This window comes from Arachis ipaensis, chromosome B2, assembly GCF_059453495.1.
Source record: "Arachis ipaensis isolate K30076 ecotype BB chromosome B2, ASM5945349v1, whole genome shotgun sequence".
Lineage (NCBI taxonomy): Eukaryota > Viridiplantae > Streptophyta > Magnoliopsida > Fabales > Fabaceae > Arachis > Arachis ipaensis.
Window position 1 is genome coordinate 4,379,232 of NC_142437.1, and position 22,428 is coordinate 4,401,659.

General features: G+C 36.1%; 1 protein-coding gene across 1 annotated transcript; it reads left to right on the forward strand.

The window, feature by feature from the left end:
- The first annotated feature begins 1,595 nt into the window (after nt 1-1,595).
- On the forward strand, nt 1,596-21,872 carry LOC110268644 (putative disease resistance protein RGA3). Its single transcript, XM_021115213.2, has 4 exons — nt 1,596-1,731; nt 2,166-2,240; nt 17,794-20,226; nt 21,433-21,872. Exons 3-4 carry the CDS (start codon nt 17,815-17,817, stop codon nt 21,445-21,447), a joined length of 2,427 nt encoding a protein of 808 aa, XP_020970872.1. The 5' UTR covers nt 1,596-1,731; nt 2,166-2,240; nt 17,794-17,814; the 3' UTR covers nt 21,448-21,872.
- The last annotated feature ends 556 nt before the right edge of the window (nt 21,873-22,428 follow it).

Consider the following 22,428-nt stretch of genomic DNA (forward strand, 5'->3'; position numbering starts at 1 on the left):
AAAAAAAAAATTAACGTATAGGGACCTGATTAAAAGGAAAAAAAGTATAAGGACCTAATTGAAAATTTCGCGAAACTATAGGGACCAACAGAGTAATTAAACCTTAATTATTCGAAATGTCTCTCATTAAGTATATTTTATTTTTAATTGGTTGTGAGTCCTGCTAGAGAGACAATGAGATATCTATATAATATGTACAATTGGTTGTTTATTTGACCCAATCTAAATTAAAAATGCAAATTAACCCTTATTTACCCTAATCCCAAATAGCCTGTTCAATTTTGTGTTATTGACCACCCATTTACCCCTAATTCAAATTTATCCATCATTAACCCTTTTGCACCCACCGTTTCCCTAGTCCCCCAAACCCCCCACTTTGCTCCGCAAAACCCCCCATCCCCACCCCGACGTGTGCGCTGCAAGCTGCATCCCGCCACTGCAAACCGGCGCATCCCTCATCCCCGACCCAAACTGCAGCGCTCAGCCTCCGCGCGCCTACTCCTGTCGCAGGAAGGAACTGCTTCGCACCTGAAGCAGTTGAACATCCGACCTTTGCGGCGCCGCGTGAACCGGAATAGTGATCGTCACCCACGCAAACCGCAGAACCGAACCTCCTAAACCAACCATCCACGCGTAAAGTAATTGTGAACATCCAGTTATACGTAGACAAGAACATCCGACATTTGTGCGTAAAGATAATCATGTAAGCAATAAGTGGTATCATATACGCAGAATGACTATTGACTATCTATTTTGTTTAATAATTAACCATCCAGATACATATTGAAATGAACCTTCAGTTATGGTCCTGGTTGGAGTTGCTGCGATGGTTGCAACGTGGGTTGCTGCGGTGCGGCGAGAATAACGCACACGATCGTAATGTACCAGTGGTGGGTGGCCTTTGCGCACGGCGGTGAGAAAGGTGTTGGTTGGAGTCGTTGCGCTGGTGCGGTGCGACGAGAACAACGCACACGATCGGAAGGCAATGGTGGTGGGTGACCTCTACGCACAGCTGGGAGTACCGAGAAGAAAGAGATAGAGAGGATAAGACTGTATAAAGAGAGAGTCTGTGTGTTGGTATAACTGATTGCAATCCTAATTTGTTTCAAATTTAAAATTAAAAACTATTCAAAAATTAATTGATTATGATTTGGTTTTAATTATAATTTAATTCTTATTGTACACATTGTACAATATACATATATTGGCTCCTTATACTTTCTTGTTATGATAATTTAATTCGGTATCATTATTGATCATCAATAAGATTGACATTATATATATATAATGGGATAAAAAAACAATATTAGTAGAGTAAAGTTCATATGTTATGTATTATTACTTTTAAAAGTTCATATACCTTTCTGACTGAGAAGGTTTAGAATCCCATTTTATATAGTATATACTTTGATGAAGAAATCATCCAAGTAATCCAATGCAAACTTAACTTTATTGTTTAATGTTTCTAAAATGATTTCAAGAAGAAAGATTTATTTTGCGTGCTTTATGATATATTCTCTTAAGAACCGTTTTGTTTGATTTCATAATATAATTGCTCTTCTTTTAATTTATGTTATCCTGCAAAGAACAAAGTCCCTTTCTCTCACTCTCAGCACCTCATCTATCCCATTCTCAAATTAAACTCTTACTCTTAATTAATTCCATTCAGCAACTTATCATACATTATTTTCGCCTCAATTTATTTGTGGCACACAAGTTTGACACTCTTCCGTAAGTGGTTTTTTTTTCTCTACAATGTGTAATTATTATTATTATTATTATTTTTATTTAATTTATACCAGTGATGACGAGGATCCTAAAAACATTTGTTAAGGTTATTAAAGTAGTAAATTTCATGGATAAATAATTTTTAAATTAAAATTCAATGCATTAAACACTAAAAAAACTAGTTATTTTTTAATGGATTATCAAAATACTTGAAGTTGGCTAACACCCCTTTCAATTTCATGTCAAATCTTTTTTCCTCTAATATATACGGTGTCAACTTAATATAGAGTTAGAGTTAGATTTATTTTGTATATATGAAATGTACAAATACATACATCTTTATAACACTTGGCCTATTTTGATGAACATATGTTCTACCTCTATTAGCAATGTTGAAATAATCATGATTTGTTTCCTTCTTCTATTGTGGCAATTAGATTCGAGTCCTAAGATTCTTGAAGGTTCACTTGGATTATCAGGTTTAATTTGGAGATTATATTATAACTTACCAGGTTTGTATCTCGTCCTTCATTCTTTGTTAGCATATCATTTCACATTAGAACGATGATTTATAATGAGAATAAAATAAATAGTAAAATTTAGACTATTACTATATTAAGTCATAAAGTTTCTTAATAGGTTTTAACCTTCGCCATTTATATAATTATATTATATAAATTTGTCTTTTCTAAATTCATATCAAAGTTGTCAAATTCACAAACCTAAAAAAATTCGTAGAACTCACCTAAGACTAGTAAACTTGCATGAGACTAATAAATTTGCATGAGTTTACTTGTTATGAATTTTTAAAGAAAATATGTATATATCGTCATACATAAAATATGTATATTTACTTAAATCTAGGCATTTAAAATTAATAACTTTAACCCAAAACACATAATAAACTAAAATATATAGTAATATAAGTTATAATAAGTATTATACATTCAAATCCTCTACAATTATATAATAAATACTTATAATTAAGCACTCTGAGTCTAAATCTCAACATTAAGACAACATAAAACATACACAAAGATAATCAAAGCTAGCAGACAAAATAAAAGAAATACAACTAATCAATGATTAAAAGTTGTATTAGACTAAACTCAAATCTTCTAACATCAATCTTCATGGCATCATAAATTGAGGAACTTATTCCATAACCAACATTCTCAAGCACTCTGCCTGTCCTTAACAAATTCAAAATCATTCAACAACCACTCTTAAAGTATTTAACTTAAAAAAAAAAACATTTGACAATTAAACATTCAAGTTCAACAGTTTATTGACAATTAAATTTAATCAAGTTACTAACAATCATGAACCATCATTTAAATAAACTATTAACATATAAGAATTTAGCATAAACATAAATTATAATTAATTATAATACTGTAATGAGGAATTAATAAGTAGATGCTAACATCTCACTGAGGCACCTAAGAGAAATAATATATAAACAGCTTAGCCTTGAGAATTATCATGGGATTAAAAACAAAGACAATTCAAAGCAATTAATCTTTGTAAGAATTAGTTTTGGTAAAACACCTCGCAGTATAAACCAAGCATGTTCTTTTGCATTACAATAGAAAAATATAATATGCAATAACTAAAGCAAAAAAAATTAAAAGAGAAAAAAAAACCTATCAGAAGTAGGGGCTCAAAGTAAGGAAACTGGGGCAAACTCAAAAGCTCAACTCAATGAATCAAAACTAGATGCAGCAATGACTAGGTATCCAACAACGATGGCCAGCTGTGATGACAAGGATCGACAGCCAGGAGACATAGCAACGATGGAGAATGACAAAGCAGATCGACCGAAAAGAAGAATCCCTTCACCGCTAGTTTTGCACGATAACTTCTATCTGGTCGTGATTGTCACACTTTATTTTTTAAATCCATTTGTTACTGTACAAGATGTCTCCGGTACGGGTTGAGAGATGGATCGAGAACTTGCGGGTCGAGGCGGATGCCAGATTATTTGACTGGAGCAATGGGGGGTGGTACCTGCAAAGACACTCCGACGCTCAAGTCAGAATGGATCTAAGAGGTATAAGGTGTGAGGAATGAATGAATACCTGGAGGGACCTGGGTCCTCTATTTATAAGTGATGGTAAATATCTTATCTTATCTTATCTTATTTGGCTAAGATAAGGGAGACATTTGAATTCGAAAGTTGGTTCGGAGCTCTGGTGGGTCGGTTCCGGGCCTTCTGGAAGGGCGAAGTAGGTCGGACCCTGGTAACCGGGTTCGGGGACCGTTCCGGGTGTAGGATCCGTAATAGTTACTAATTGCTTTTCTTCTGTCCGGGAGTGGGACAAGCTCCCACGTCTTGTTTCTACGTAGTGCTTCCATTTCTTTTTGCATGGCTGCCATCCATAAAAAAAATGTGGACTTTCAACAGCCTCTTGAAAGGTTGATGGTTCTCCATTTTCAATAACAAAATAATATGCATCATGATAAGTCATGGCATAGTGGGCATGCCATGATGATTTTCTCAGTTCACGTGTTGTTCTGTGAGCTTCAGCTGGTCCTTGTTCAACTTGCTCAGGTTCTGCTTCAGAAGTGTCCTTTTCTCTAGACTTATTATTCATGTATATTGTATTAGTTTCTTTAGTGCTACTGTTATTTTCTTGCTCTTTTTGTAACTCGTTTTCATCAAATATAACATCTCTACTGACAATAACTTTGTGGATAGTGGAATCCCATAAACGATACCCCTTTACATTGTCAGCATATCCCAAGAAGATACACTTTTTTTATTTAGGATCAAGCTTTGTTCTTTCTTGGATATTAAAAATCACATAAACAGGACATCCAAACATATAGAGAGAAGAATAATCAGGTGGCTTATCTTGCCACATCTCCAATGAAATTTTCAACCCAATTGTTGTTGACGATGATCTGTTAATCACATAGCAGGCTGTTTTGACTGCTTCTGCCCAGAAAAACTTGGCTAATCTTGCAGTCTGCAACATAGCTCGACTTCTTTCTAGAAGAGTTCTGTTCATCCACTTTACAACACCATTTTCCTGAGCTGTATATGCAACTATGAATTGCCTCTGAATACCCTCGTGCTTGTAAAATATAGTGAAATCACCATCAGTGTATTTTCCTCCCTTGTCTGTCCTCAAGCACTTTATTTTCTTCTCACTTTCACGCTATATTCGTGCTTTAAACTCCTTAAATACTAGAAACACATCTGACTTCTTCTTGATGGAAAATACCCAGACTCTTCGTGAGTAATCATCTATGAAGGAGACAAAATATTTTGTTCCTCCTAATGATAATTCTGGTGATTCCCACACATCAGAATGAATCAAGTCTAGTATGCGTTTGCTTTTAGCGGTTGATCTTTCAAACTTTAATCTATGCTGTTTGCTTGTCACAAGTGCTCATAGAAAGGTAGATTCACCGTTTTAAGCCATGGAAGGAGATTATATTATGCAAGAACCTATAGACCACATTCTGACATATGGCCTAATTTGTGATGTCACAATATCGTTGTGTCTTCTTGGTTTGCAGATGCAACTGATGCTTCTACATCTCGAACTGCATCTCTAGAAAGCAAGTAGAGATTGGTTGTTAGCCATTTTGCCTTCATAATCACACAAGCACCATTAGTCACCTTCAACAATCAACTTTCAATATTGATCTTGTACCTTTAAGAACCTAACAGCCCAACGGATAACAAATTTTTCTAAGGCCATTCACATGTCTTGCACCTTGAACTATATGGATGGAACCATCAAACATCTTAATTTTGATGGTACCGATTCCCACAATTTCTAAGGTGTAACACCCTACCACATAAAACTTTACGCTTAAGTCGTAAAATAGAGGTGGTGTGGTATTACGACCTCTAAAATAAAATGTATACATGTAATAGCAGAAAGATTGTAATATGCTAGGAACCTTGAAGAATAGGGGAAATAAAAATCGCGAAATAAAAGCGCAACGCTCAAGGAACGAATTAATTTGCGTGCTAAGAAAACTATAACTATTAAACATAAGATAATAAAAGTAGAATAGAATGCCAAAGATACAAAATAACAAGCTCCTATCTCAACCCGCGAAGTCAAGACTGGCCAGAGAATATTTACACACACACACACACACACACACACACACATATACATATCCAAAATCTAAATGTACATAAACACAATCCTGCCTCTCCATAAACCTCTAAGAGGATCAAAAAGAATAAGTTATGCAGAGAGAAAGCTAAGTACATATATACATATATATATATATATATCACAGCACAACAAAATAACCCAGTAACCACTTTGCCTCAGGTATCCAGACGCCTATTGAGATGCCTCTCGACCTGCATCTGAAAAACAACAACATAGTATGGAATGAGAACCGGAGGTTCTCAGTATGGTAAAGGTGCCACACACATAATATATAAGGTCCTGGGAATGCCAGAGGCAATCCTAGAATGGCGACACTCAAATTATAGAGCTTAAAGTATTAAACAGAAGCCATAAAAGGTGGTTTTCTAAAAGTATCTAAACATAACTTAACTTAACGTTAAATCTAAGTCCGATACTGCCATTCCTCTATACCTCCATCTCCGTCAGCATTTCACAGATAGATAAACAGATAAAGGCAAACACAAGAAGGTTACAAATACTACAGGTAACGAATATACATATAGCATGGCAAGTACACTTAGGCACACCCAGTTAATGCACAAGCAAGTACTTCAAGTAATATACATATGATGCATGCATGTCCTATGGCTGATGAGGCTCATCTGTCGGTTATCTAGCCAACCCGACAAGTCCGAAAACCTTAGACTGTCCCTCAACGTGCATCCCCAAGAGTCTATGCATAGCTTTTTCTCAAATAATCAATATTGCTCAATGGGGGTTACATTCCCGGGAATTTATAGTGCCTGGTCACCCTTACGTCGTAGGGTCAACAGAGAGTATCGAGTTTTCAACCTGGTACACGTGGTGGCAACCCACGGTACTTTATCTAGGGAATCTCGTATCTCAAATCATTTAATCATCCAAGCCAAGTATCATGCATAATCATTCATTTCAATATCCAGCCAAGTATCATATATGATTATTCGTAACATTTCATAATCAACTCATCACTTTTCAACTTTACTTCACCTTCAAGTTATTCCTACCTACTAACTTCATTTGATTTATCAGGTTTAACACTATTATTTATGACCAAAGGAATGAAAATAGAGGTTTAGAAGTTTGAAATAGGTTTTAAAACCTCAAAAATCATGTTTGTTGGAACAGGTGCCACGCGTATGCGTGGCTCACGCGTGAGCATGGGTGAAAACTCCATGTCACGCGTACGCGTGGACATGCTTGTTTACCGTACGCGTGCACATGGGACCGGTCGCGTATGCATCACCAAAATTTCATGCCACACGTACGCTTGGGCCACACGTACGCATGGACATGCGTTCTTAAAAAAAAAGAATTAACAGAGAGCTGCACAATCAGGGAAAACCACCTGCATATCCACATATTCTTTACCAAATTTTCCAATGGCCATAACTTAATTGTTTTAAATCGTTTTTCTTCCGTTCTTTGAACGGCATAAATTTCACGAACCCAATTTTCATTTAAAACAAGTTATAATCAATTTAGGGTTCCAAAAGCCAAGTTATAGCCCGTCAAAGTTTAGTCAAAAACCAACGTTTTCAAAAGTATCCAAACCTCAATTTTCAATAAAAAACTTCACTCCTTTCCTTGTTAAATTTGCCAAACCCAACACTAACACCATATACCAATAACAAAACTCAACACAAGTTTACACCATTTATCAACTACCATTCAATAACACTAAACAATTCATTCCTCGATACCTGAAAAGAGATGTGGGTAGTCCTTCCGCATATCTGATTCGAGTTCCCAAGTATGTTCCTCGATACCAGCTCGACTCCAAGCTACTTTTACCAATGATACTTCCTTCCCGCGTAATCATTTAAAATTGGTGTCATCAATTCTCACCGGAATTACTGGGAGTGTTAGATCTTCTCTTACTTGGATTGGTTCCGGTTCCAAAACATGACTTGCGTCAGGAGTATACTTCCGAAGCTGTGACACATGAAACACATCGTGCAAATTCGAAAGATACGGCGGTAAGGCAATTCTATAAGCCACTGGCCTAATTCTTTTCAGGATCTCAAATGGCCCAATATAATGGGGATTCAGCTTCTTGGTCTTAATAGCTCTTCCCACTCCAGTGGTTGGTGTAACCTTCAAAAAGACATGCTCTCCTTCTTCAAACTCCAAAAGCTTTCACCTCTGATCAGCATAGCTCTTCTGACGGATCTGGGCTATAAGCATTCGGCTACGAATCTTCTTTATCTGCTCAGTAGTTTCAGCTATCATCTCAGGCCCTAATAAACTTCTTTCTCCAGTTTCATACCAACATAGCGAAGATTGACATTTCCTGCCATACAGAGCCTCATATGGAGCCATTTCGATGCTTGCATGATAGCTATTATTATAAGCAAATTCCACTAATGGCATATACCGATCTCAGCTCGCCGGCTGGTCCAAAACACAAGCCCTTAGCATATCCTCCAAGGTCTGAATAGTTCTTTCTGACTGACCATATGTCTAAGGGTGATATGCAATACTCAAACTTAACTGGGTCCCAAATGCGCACTGAAAGGCCCCCCAGAACCTTGAGGTAAAACGAGGATCTCTGTCAGAGATAATGGTAGAAGGCACGCCATGCAACTTGACAATCTCTTTGATATACATTCTAGCCAATTCCTCCATTGTGCAACTTATTCGAATGGGATGAAAGTGAGCTGATTTTGTCAGTCAATCCACAACCACCCAAATAGCATCACAACCAGACCGGGTTCTAGGCAACCCTATCACAAAATCCATTGCGATACTCTCCCATTTCCATTGTGGAATCTTTAAAGGCTAAAGGGTCCCTGATGGTCTCTGATGCTCGATCTTAACCTTCTGACACGTTAAATATTTAGATACATGCAATGCCACATCATTCTTCATTCCTGGCCACTAGAACATCGCTTTCAGATCTTGGTACATTTTGGTACTCCCCGGGTGAATTGAGAACCCGCTCTTATGAGCTTCCTTCAAGATACTTTGTCGCAGGTCTCCGACATCTGGCACAACGATTCGGTTCTTGAACCTCCACAAATCATCCTGACCTTCTGACACTCTCCACTATTTTCCCCGTTCAACTGCTAGTAATACCTTACATAACGCTTCACTATCTCGATGAGCCTTCAGAAGTTCTGATTTAAAATCACTTAAAATCTGCAACTGACTCAAACACAGAATTTCAGATTCTTCTCTAACTCCCAAATTTAAACCTTGAAATGCCCTTAGTAACTCTTCTTCCTGTAGCATCATCCAAGCTGCATACAAAGACTTACGACTCAAGGTGTCCGCCACAACGTTCGCTTTTTCTGGATGGTAATTCAATTCAAAATTATAATCTTTTAGAAGCTCCATCCACCTCCTCTGACGCATATTCAACTTTTTCTGCTCAAAAAGATACTTCAAACTCTTATGGTCTGAGAAAATATGAAACTTAATGCCATAGAGATAGTGCCTTCAAATCTTTAAAGCAAACACAACAGCAGGAAGTTCTAAATCGTGAGTCGGATAGTTCATCTCATGCGGCCTTAACTGCCATAAGGCGTATGCTACAACATTCTGGTGCTGCATCAGAATGCTCCCTAAACCCTTCAGTGATGCATCACAGTACACTTCAAACGGTTCACTTGATTCAAGTAATATCAATACGGGTGCAGTAGTCAACCTATGCTTCAATGCTTGAAAACTCTCCTCACACTCCAGAGTCCAGACAAAAGGCGTATCCTTCCTAGTCAACTTAGTTAAAGGTAAGGCGAGCTGTGAAAATCTCTTAACGAATCTGCGATAATAACCTGCTAGACCTAGGAAACTCCTAATCTCTGTTACTGAGGTTGGTCACTCCCAATTCATCGCTGCTTCCACTTTAGCAAGATCCACACCTATTCCCTGCTTACTCACCACGTGACCAAGAAACTTCACCTCACTCTTCCAGAACTCGCATTTAGATAACTTAGCATATAACTTCCTGTCTCTCAGAATTTGTAGTACAGTTTGCAAGAGATCAGCATTCCCCTCTTCAGTCTTAGAGTAAACAAGAATATCATCAATGAAGACAATAACAAACTTATCTAGATACGGCCGGAAAATTCTATTCATATAATCCATGAATATTGCTGGAGCATTAGTTAACCCAAAAGACATCACCATATATTCATAATGACCATAACGTGTCTGGAAAGCAGTTTTCAGAATATCTTCATCTCTAACCCTTATCTGGTAATACCCGAATCGCAGATCAATCTTAGAAAACACACCTGCACCCTGTAATTGATCCATTAGGTCATTGATTCTAGGTAGCAGATATTTATTCTTTACAGTGATCTTATTCAATTGTCGATAATCGACACACAAGCACATACTTCTATCCTTCTTCTTTACCAGTAACACTGGTGCTCCCTACGGAGAAACACCTGGTCGAATAAAGTGCTTACCTAACACATTTTCCAGTTCAGCCATTTCTAAAGGTGACATCCTGTAAGGAGTAATCAAAATCGGACCGGCTCCAGACACCAACTCAATTGCAAATTCAACCTCTCGGTTAGGTGGAAATTCATTAATATCATCTGGAAATACATCTGGATATTCGCATACAACCGAAATATGCTCTAAATTCTGATCATCACCTGATACTCCCGCAGTTAATAACATAATATCCTGACATTCAGTTCCAGAACATTTTACTATCATAGAGTTCAAATAATAACTATTCACCACAACCGGCGCTTCTTATCCTTCCGGCATAAACTGTACTAATTTCTCAGAACAATCAAGCAAAACATGATTTTTAGATAACCCATCCATTCCCAAGATGAAATCAAGACCAGTTATCGGTAAACAAATCAAATCATGAACAAATTCACGTTGTTGCACTCGAAAGGGAACTTGTGGACATCCTATCCTAGTCACCATAGCTTCATGAGTAGCATTATACACTTTCAAATCATAACCTAAAACTACCATTCTTAATCCTAACTCATTAGCCTTCTCAAATGCAATAAATGAATGAGTTGCTCCTAAATCAAATAAAGCATTTAAGATTTTACCAGCCATTTCACAGTTACCTCTAATCAGTATCTCAGATCCCTCAGCACCTACTGCAGAAGTGGTGTATACTATCCCCGGCTGCTACACCCTACCAGTCTCGTACTTCTTCTTCTCTGGACAATTATTGACCATATGCCTGGCCTGTCCACAAAAATAGCATACCCCAAGTCCTAACCTGCACAGAACTCCATGATGATACTTTCTGCACCTCTGACAGTTCAAATACTGTTGTGGCTGCTTTCCAAACCTTCTTCCCTGATTAACATTAGTATTCGGCCTTCGGAGCAAAGTTCCTCCCTGAAGGCCTCTGAAAAGGCACCCTCAAACTTCTTTTCTCTGCTGCCTCTTTCTCATACGATCTTCAGCCACCCTACTCTTATTCACCAATTCAAAAAATACTCTGATCTCCATTGGAGCAATGAAGCTCAGAATATCGCTCTGAAGATCTCCCTCATATTTAATACACTTACATTCAACAAAATTTGTAGGCGCACCTTGACAGATACGAGAAAAGCGATATAACTCCTCAAATTTGCTAGTATACTCAGCAACAGTCACCTGTCCCTGCTTTAACTACATTAATTCAAGTTCCTTGGCCTTTGTGGCTGAATTAGGAAAGTATTTTTTATAGAATTCTGTTTGGAAGACCTCCCAAAGAATCGCAGCACCATCAGGCTGCAATATACGTTGTGTTTCCTGCCACCAATACTGAGCCTCACCTTGCAGTTGATAAGTTCCAAATTCAACCCATTGTTCTTCAGGAACCTGTTGAGCCTGCAATGTTCGTTCCATAACTTGAATCCAATTATCTGCATCAGTGAGATTTGAGGTTCCCCTAAAGGTCGGAGGGTGAACTTTCAAAAATGTAACAAGTGCCATAGGACTGTCCTCATCATTATTATTCCCATGATTACCCTGGTTTATCTGATTACCCAGTGCCTCGACTGTCGCCTGCATAGCTGCAGCCATATTTTTCAGGGCAGCCATAAAGTCTGCTGGATCAGTCCCTGCTGGGCTAGGAGTAATAGTGCCTATCCTACCTCTATCTCGCCCGTGACCGCGTCTGCGAGTCGACATCTGGTCTCTATACACACCAAACAAGTGATATTAAGTTGAACAGTCTCAATATTGCAGGTCTAATCCTTTAAGTTCCAAATGCATGCTCACAAACGTTTATGCCATATATATCAGTCAGATATCCTAATAGCACATAAACACATATACAGAGAATGCACAGAAGCACAATCAGTCCGTCTTTCAGGCTCTATAGGAACGAACTGCTCTGATACCATAATGTAACACCCTACCATACAAAGCTTTACGCTTAAGTCGTAAAATAGAGGTGGTGTGGTATTACGACCTCTAAAATAAAATGTATACATGTAATAGCAGAAAGATTGTAATATGCTAAGAGCCTTGAAGAATAGGGGAAATAAAAATCGCGAAATAAAAGCGCAACGCTCAAGGGACGAGTTAATTTGCGTGCTAAAAAAACTATAACTATTAAACATAAGATAATAAAAGCAGGAATAGAGTGCCAAAGATACAAAATAACAAGCTCTTAACTCTGCCCGCGAAGTCAAGACTGGTCGGAGAATATTTACACACACACACACACACACACACACACACATACACAAACATATATATACATATCCAAAACCCAAATGTACACACACACACACACACACACACATACATATCCAAAACCCAAATGTACATAAACACAATCCTGCCTCTCCATAAACCTCTAAGCTAAGTACATAGTATATATACACACACACACATTATATATATATATATATATATATATATATATATATATATATATATATATATATATATATATATATATATATATATATATATATCACAGCACAACAAAATAATCCAGTAACCACTTCGCCTCAGGTATCCAGACGCCTAGTGAGATGCCTATCGACCTGCATCTGAAAAATAACAACATAGTATGGAATGAGAACCAGAGGTTCTCAGTATGATAAATGTGCCACACACATAATATATAAGGTCCTGGAAATGCCAGAGGCAATCCTAGAACGCCGACACTCAGATTATAGAGGTTAAAGTATTAAACAGAAGCCATAAAAGGTGGTTTTCTAAAAGTATCTAAACCTAACTTAACTTAACCTTAAATCTAAGTCACATACTGCCATTCCTCCATACCTCCATCTCTGTCAGCATTTCACAGACAGATAAACAGATAAAGACAAACACAAGAAGGTTACAAATACTGCAGGTAACAAATATACATATAGCATGGCAAGTACACATAGGCACACCCAGTTAATGCACAAGCAAGTAATTCAAGTAATATGCATATGATGCATGCCTGTCCTATGGCTCATGAGACTCATCTGTCGGTTATCCAGCCAACCTGACAAGTCCGAAAACCTTAGACTGTCCCTCGATGTGCATCCCTAAGAGTTTATGCATAGCTTTTTCTCAAATAATCAATATTGCTCAATGGGGGTTACATTCCCGGGAATTTATAGTGCCCGGTCACCCTTACGTCGTAGGGTCAACAGATTATTGAGTTTTCAACCTGGTACACGTGGTGGCAAGCCACGGTACTTTATCTAGAGAATCTCGTATCTCAGATCATTTAATCATCCAAGCCAAGTATCATACATAATCATTCATTTCAATATCCAGCCAAGTATCATATATGATTATTCATAACATTTCATAATCAACTAATCACTTTTCAACTTTACTTCACCTTCAAGTTATTCCCACCTCCTAACTTCATCTGATTTATCAGGTTTAACACTATTATTTATGACCAAAGGAATAAAAATAGAGGTTTAGAAGTTTGAAATAGGTTTTAAAACCTCAAAAATCATGTTTGCTGGAACAGGTGCCACGCGTACATGTGGCTCACACGTGAGCGTGGGAGTGTGAAAACGCAGCTCGTGCACGCATCCCTTGTCATGCATGCGTGTGGGTGAAAACTCCATGTCACACGTACACATGGGTCACGCGTACACGTGGACATGCTTGATTAACTTACGCATGCGCATGGGACCGGTCGCGTACGCATCCCCAAAATTTCATGCCACGGGTACACGTGGGCATGCGTTCTTCAAAAAAAAAAAAAGAATTAACAGAGAGCTGCACAATCAGGGAAAACCACCTGCATATCCACATATTCTTTACCAAATTTTCCGATGGCCATAACTTAATCGTTTTAAATCATTTTTCTTCCGTTCTTCGAACGGCATAGACTTCACGAACCCAATTTTTATTTGAAACAAGTTATAATCAATTTGGGGTTCCAGAAGCCAAGTTATAGCCTGCCAAAGTTCAGCCAAAAACCAACATTTTCAAAAGTATCCAAACCTCAATTTTCAATTAAAAACTTCACTCCTTTCCTTGTTAAATTTGCCAAACCCAACACTAACACCATATACCAATAACAAAACTCAACACAAGTTTCCACCATTTATCAACTACCATTCAATAACACTAAACAATTCATTCCTCAACAATTCCATCAAGCTTTTATTCAATGTTCTTGTAAACCTAAAATCAACCAACCAACCACATTTCTTACCATCTTCAACATAAATAATAATCTCCACCATATATTCAAATTATCAATTATCCAACAAGCACTAACCAAACATATTCATCAACAAATTCCTAAACATTCAATATACACCAGCATTCCAACTTATCCTATGGTCCTCTAGCCTAAGTTTTCACAGAACATTATATATTAAATGCAAGAAACCTAAACCATACCTTGGCTGATTTCCACGTAACGACCAAATCAATTTATTTAAAACCAAGGCAGCTCCTCAAAATTCAACAAACTCTAAGCTCAACTTCCTCCAAGTTCCAATATTCACAATTTCAAGCTCCAATTATTTATTTTCAACCTAATACACATTTATAACACATATATATCCAATTTAATACTCAAAGCTCAAATTCAATGAAGTTAAAATAGAATTATTATATCCTCACCTTACCCAAACTTCACATAAGCAAGAGTGAACATTTTTCTCAATCTAATTGGATCCTAAAACATTAGAAATAAAAAAAATTCAACATTCCTACTCAAAATTCAAAAATTAGGGGAAGAGGAGGCTGAGAGTGATTAAACAATTTACCAGTGAAATAGTTCCGGTAGAAATATAGAGCTCGACGCGCTGGACGCGTGGCTGCAAACGGTGCGGCGATCGGAGCTCGGACGAAGAAGTTACGGGGGATTGGAGTTCACCGTAAGGGTTTCGGTGTTTCCTCTCTTCCCTCGATGCATTTCACGTTGCTCCAGCTGAATAAGGAAGAGAAAGGAGCTTGGCTTCATTTAACAGGTCGGTTCGGTTGGACTAACGGCCCTGTTTGGATCCGGTTCAACCGATTTGGCCCATTCGGTCCAATCTTAGACCGATTTCTTCGAAATTAGTGTCAAAATTCTCGTTTCGATGAGCTCTATCCTAATTTGATATAATATTCGAGTTTCTAATCTTCCTTATTAAAAACTAATTTATTGACTAATTATTTACTAATTTAACCGGGGTTTACATAAGGCATGATCATCTCCCATGAGTACAGATCCTTTTGAAACAGGTTCATAAGTGCTAAACCACTCATGATGTGGAGTCATGTGATATGTTGCTCCACAATCCAACAGCCAGACATCAACTAGTAGTTTATTGTCTTCATGACCAATAGCAGTTTTGATGCACAAGACATCTCCATCATCAGAGGTGTTTGCAACATAACCATGTGAGGTAGTTGCATTTGCAGTTTTCTTTGTGCTCTTTTTGTTGAACTAGCAATCTTTCTTCAAGTGCCTTTTCTCGCCACAATTGTAACAAGTAAGGTTCTTCTTTCGAGACCTTGATCTATCATGACTTTGACTCCCACTAGAGCCACGTTCCGTTGATCTGCCTCTCATCACCGACAAAACTTCTGCTTTCTTAGAACTTTCCATTTCGATCATCTTTATTTTGTGCATGCTTTCTTCTTCAAGAATAGTAGCAACAACATCATCAAATCGAAGTTGATCAAATGAGTCTAGTAAAATTTGGAGAAGAATTTCAGTACATTCATTTTCTACAATTTGACACTCTATAGCTGTTAGTTGTGAAAATACAGTATTAAGATTGTTGATGTAATCCGTCACCGATATTCACTCATACGAAGAGTATAGAGCCTCTTTTTTATGAATATCCTATTGTGAAGTGACTTTGCCTCGTACAACTTAGTGAGCGCCTCCCAAATCTCCTTTGCTGTCTGTTTCTCCGATATGCTTGATAATACGGACTCTGCCATAGCCAAGTGTAAATTGGCAACGACGTTCCCCTCCATCTCTTTTCACTTGTCATCAAGAGTGCCGGTAGGCCTGCTTTCTATAATTCTCCTTTTCCAAAATTGCCTTGATCTTCAATTTTCAAAGAAAAAAGTTATTCCCATTGAATTTCTCGATCTTAAATTTTGTTGTCATGATTCTGATACCAACTTGCACTTTTGTAGCGGAAGATTAAGAACCTAAAGCTCTAATACCACTGTTAGGTACCAGAGTTAATAGGGACAAAATAACATAACTATAATTTGTGGACGAGAAATAGATGGAACTAAATAAGAATATAGACAATAGTGGAAATAATATGACAAAGTGGTGAAAACACAATCTCTTACAATACATAGAGAAGTCTATAATACTCTCTTACGTATTATAGAAATTCATACAAAGAGATTACACACATGAGAGGCCTTACTATTTTTCTCTTTAAGTTTCACTCACTAATTGCAAAAACATGACATACATTAGCAAATGCCTTAACCACCTATATAGTATTTTGTAGAGGTGCATCTGGTTTACAAGTTGATCAAGTTGTGCACAAATTGCACAAGTGTGTGTACTAGATTCTTTTTTCATATTCATTTTTATCAAGTTATATGGCAAGTTGATAAATATCAACTTATGTAACAACTCATTTTTTGATTAAGTCAAATATTGCAACCACAATAACTTATCTTTATTGCAAATTTTGACTAGAACTTTAACTATACAAGTTGGACAACTTGCAAGTAGTTTCATGAGTCTTGTAACTTAATAAGAACCATTTGCATCATACTTGATTATAGACCAAGTTTAAGTTCTATAATATTCTTTAATTTTTTTGAAACTTCATCATGTTCTACTTGTATCACTTAATAAAAGAAGAATTTTGCTTCTTCTTTTCACATATGTTACTAATTTGTTGAAAAACTATGGCCTTGGTGATGCCAAACTTGCAAGTACACCTATGGAATACACATCCAAACTATCCAAGATAGTGGCTCTTCCTTGCATTAATGTCTTAGGTTATCATCTATTAGTGGATAGATTAGTATATTTGACAACAATACGACCTGATATTTGCTATGCTGTTTGCAAATTAAGTCAATGCCTAGATTCTCCTACCACCGCACACTACCAAACAGCAATTTAAGTTCTCATGTACCTTAAAAACAGCCCTGCTACTGGAATTTTATTCCCTGTCTCACCTGATTTTAGTTTGAAAGGCTTTACTAATATTAATTGGGCCTCATATCCAGACATTGATGCTGATTGTCATGTGGATCGCGAGAGAGCTGCATGTTGTCTGGTCAAATTAGTTCCAATTTCGAGCAAGAATCAGATAACAAATATAGTCATAAAGTAGTGTGACCAAATTGACTAAACCAAATCAATTTTATTAAAAAGAATAAACCACTTATATTTTATTTGGAGATTTTATCTGTTATAGTATACGATGTTGTTTTTTCATTAACTAGGAAATTAACTACTTTACTAGTAATTTTTACATTATGCAATTGTAATTTTTTTTCCGTTGTGTGGTTAACCTTTCTTTTCCATCTTATACTTTTTTGCTAGGTTGTTTTCACTAATTCTCCAATGGCTGAAGTTGTTTCTGGTGTGGCATCAACACTCTTAGGCAATTTAGCAACAAAATCTTTTCAAGAGATTGCTCTGGCATGCGGTCTTAAAGATGATGTAAAAAAGTTTGAAAGTTCTTTGAGAACCATCAAAGCATATCTCATAGATGCTGAGAACAAGCAAGCAAAAAACCGCAGTATAGATGAGTGGTTGAAGCAACTCAGAGAGGCATTTGATGATGCTGGTGACATATTAGATGAAATAGAGTATGAAGCAAAACTTAATGAAGTGGTCAAAATGTATGGAAGCATTAGCACGAAGGTTCGCCGATTCTTCTCATACACAAGTAATCCACTTGTATTTCGCATCAAAATGGCCCACAAAATCAAAGATATGAAACAGAAGATGGATGAAAAAATAAGAGAAGGGAGAGACTTGGGTATAGTTGAACAACATGTCAACACTCCAGCTCTGGAGCACAATTTACCATGGCGAGAGACTGCTTCTTCATTGCCTTTCCGTGTGTGTGGTAGACTTGAAGAGAAAGAGGAGATTATAAAGTCATTGATGACACAAAAATCAGAAGCTAATAGTATTGATGTGATCTCAATTGTTGGGATTGGTGGTTTGGGAAAGACTACACTTGCACAAATGGCTTACAATGATACCCCAGTGAAGGCGAATTTCGATCCCTTAATGTGGGTGTGTGTATCTGATGATTTTGATGTCAAGAAGCTAATACAAAGAATCATTCATGCAGCCACAAAGAGAGAGAATTTCGTGGATGCAAATTTTAGTTTGGAATATATGATATCTCTTCTCAATCAAACGTTGCATGGTAAAAAATTCTTACTCGTGTTAGACGATGTTTGGAATGAAAACCACAGCAAATGGGATGAATTGAGAAATCACTTGTTAGAAGCAGGTGGTGACAAAGGCAGCAAAATTATAGTGACCACTCGTAGCAGAAAAGTTGCTGACATTATGGGGAGTAATCTTGTAATGAAATTGGAAGGACTTCCTGAGAATGAATGTTGGCGGCTCTTTGCAAAATGTGCATTCCAAGAAGAGAAGGACGAAGAGAAGTACCCAAGGCTAAAGCAAATTGGGGAGCAAATTGTTAAAAAATGCAAAGGAGTACCCTTGGCTATAACAACTTTGGGTTGCTTGCTTAGATCAAAATCACATGATGAAAATGAGTGGAGAAAAATAAGGGATAGTGAGGTGTGGAATCTCGATCAAGAAGAAACTGACATTTTGCCATCACTCAAATTGAGTTACAATCACTTGCCATCAGAAGTAAAACAATGTTTTTCATACTGCTCTTGTTTTTCAAAGGATTACGAATATGTTGCTATTGATTTGATTATGTTGTGGATGGCTCATGGACTCCTCCAACCTACACGCGAAGAGGAAGATGCAGAAGATATTGGGGAGTTGTATATTAAGAAGCTTGTTTCAGCATCTTTACTTCAAATTGAAGGAGATTCTAACCCCTACTTTGATTTCAAAAATTTAATGACATTTAAAATACTCAAAATGCATGATCTTGTACATGATCTTGCACAATTAACAATGAAAGAGTCAAGCAGGACAAGAACCGTTATGCAAGAGGGGCAACAAGAAGCATTGATAGAATGGACCTCCGACAAGTTCAACTATCTGAGGGTGTTGCACCTAACAAAATATATGGAATTGAGCTCGTTGCCTGATGATTGCTTTGCCATAATGAAGAAGCACTTGAGATATCTCTTTCTTAGAAATTGTCCTAGTTTGAAAAAGCTTCCTGATTCCATTTGTAAGCTGCAAAGTTTGCAGAGTTTGGGCCTTGGTTGTGACAGCCTTCAAGAACTTCCCAAAAACATGAACAAACTCATCTATCTACAATATTTGTTTTTGATGGGCATCAAAATTACAAGTTTGTCTTCAATGAATATAGGGCGCTTCCAACAACTCAAATGCTTGTATCTTTTGAAATGTTCAAGGTTAGTGTCCGTACCAAGTGCTGTTGGTCGCTTGACTACTTTAAAGAAGTTGGGATTTTATGAGTGTGAAGAGCTGGTGAATTTTGAAGATGAAGAGGAAGAAGGAAAGCAACATGTGGTAATAAATAATTTAAACCTTCAATTATTCTCAATCATTGGGTCTGCGAAGTTGGATGCTTTACCAAAATGGCTTGAAAGAGCTACTAAATTGCGACATTTGAGTATAATGTTAACAGGGATAAAATCATTGCCCACAAGGTTGCCGATGACCTCTCTTGAAGAACTTTATATCCTTCTATGTGCAGAATTATCATCTCTTCCTAACATGGATCAAGCTCATAATCTTCAGTATTTAGAGATATATTATTGTCCCACATTATATGCAAAGTACAATAAAGAGACAGGTCCAGATTGGCCCAAAATTGCTCATATTCCATATTGCAAGGTTAGTTCAAATAATCTATCTCATAATATTACAAATCTAACCATACTGGTTTATTATTATTATTATTATTATTATTATTATTATTATTATTATTATTATTATTATTATTATTATTATTATGCATGAATAATTAATTGTTGATGTTTTATGTTTAATTAACCAGTTAGAGTTATATCTTACTCTCCTTATAATTAATTCTAGAACTTTTTAAATTGACAATCTAATTTTCTTTCTAAATAATTGTGTATAATTTATTTATAAAAGGTATGGTAGAGTGAACTAATTAGTCCTTATAATATGGAATATTTCCAAATTTTGAAAATGCAATATAATATAGGTTATAAATTTATACTTTCAACTTGAGTCATACCCTAGCCAATAGCCATGTTTCATTTTAATTTTAAGAAAATAATGATATTAAGATAAAATCAAAATTTTTATTAAATGAAATAAAATTCCTTCTGTTAGTCTGTTGGTAAACATTTTCCAAAGTTAGTTAATCATTGCTTTTAGTTATTAATTATCCAAATGTACATTACCTTTAATTATTTAAAGCCCGTGCAATATTCGTCAATAAAAATGAGCTCCACCAATTAATTATGTTTGTCTTTAAATTTTCACGGCCTAGCGACACAATTATTAGTGGTCAATTCATTTTAAATGTATAATAAGCAGAGTTTTTTTTTTTTTTTTTTGGGTTCAATTTAGAAGTAGTAAAGAAGAAGAAAGCAATTCTTGTCAATTTTTTGAATTTCTTTTTAATAATCTTTCTAAATAAACACATGAAATCGATTAACATTATTATGCCTGCAGCACGTCTTGAATTTTAGTTATGAATCTTAATATTACCACTAATAATGGTAACTCTTTCAATTACTACGTATTATGAATTATTGTATTGAAAACCCCAATAAGCTAATTATTATGTGAAATAAAAAGAATGAATAACTCTTAATCATTTGAATATTGACTATACATTATTTAAAATGAGCACAAAATTTTATTATTATTGTGATTATAGGAGTTGATGCATGAATCTTTATTTTTGGATAGTGAAATACTTTTTTATTGTCAATTGACAGAAAATGGAAATTTAGAAAATTATAAAACAATTTAATTATATATATATGCATGCATAGTTGAATTAAAGCTCAAGTTAATTTAATTTCATAAGCACTAGTCTATCTACTGACCTTGAATTATCAGGTGGAGATGCCGTGAGGAGCTCTCGATCATTGGAGAGACTTTGGAGAGAGATCAAGCGAGAGAACATAAGATGAGTAGACACCACATCTAACTCAAAATCTTAAGGTGTTAAGTTAATGAGTTTCTCATCTTATAGACTCCTCACTCTTCCTTACTTTCTTTGACGTGAGACTAACTTCATACACCTCTCACACTTACAACACTAACAGCCTTTAGCTACAACTACTTTATAAGTGTTTTAATTTGTGTGGTTCGATTGCTTTTGTATGTCCCATTTTCTTTTAAAACTGAAAGAAAGCTATGTATCTGGTCACCTCAAACTTTTGGGTGTTGAGTTTAGAAGTAGTTTGAATATGTCAAGGTTTTAATTGTTCTACATTTCTATCTATTTTATTCAATTTTTAATTTGGTGTTACAGCTAAAATTTCTAATCACATTTGATTGTGCAAACAAATTTTACATCCAAGCATGCATTTTATTTCATTCATCCTTATTATAATTATAAAATGGTTAAATAAATGACTTCTATAAAATACATATTATTTTGCTTTAGTTCTTGTAATTACTTTTCTTTTGATTCACTAAAACTTAATAGGAGTTTTTGGATTTCTTCAATGGACGACAAACAACAAAACCACAAAATATATATATTACCACTGATGAATTTGAAAAATTCTAAATTAATTTGATGATGATCAAACATTATTAAAATAATTAATTACAAAATTATTAATTTAATCTTCAATTTACATTTGTTAATTAATAATTTTGTTGTGCAGATTTTATTTTGGACCGAAAATAAAAAGCCCAACATGAAGTGAATTTTCAGCCTTGTGCAAAAATGTTTAAGAATATGTGGCTGAAATTATTATCATGTGAATTTGGGCCATGAATCATTTGTGCAAGCCCAAATTAACATTTGCTACAAGACCAACAAGACTTGGTCCGAAATTGAAAAAGAGAGAAAGCAAAGATTGCATGCTTTCAAAGGATGCC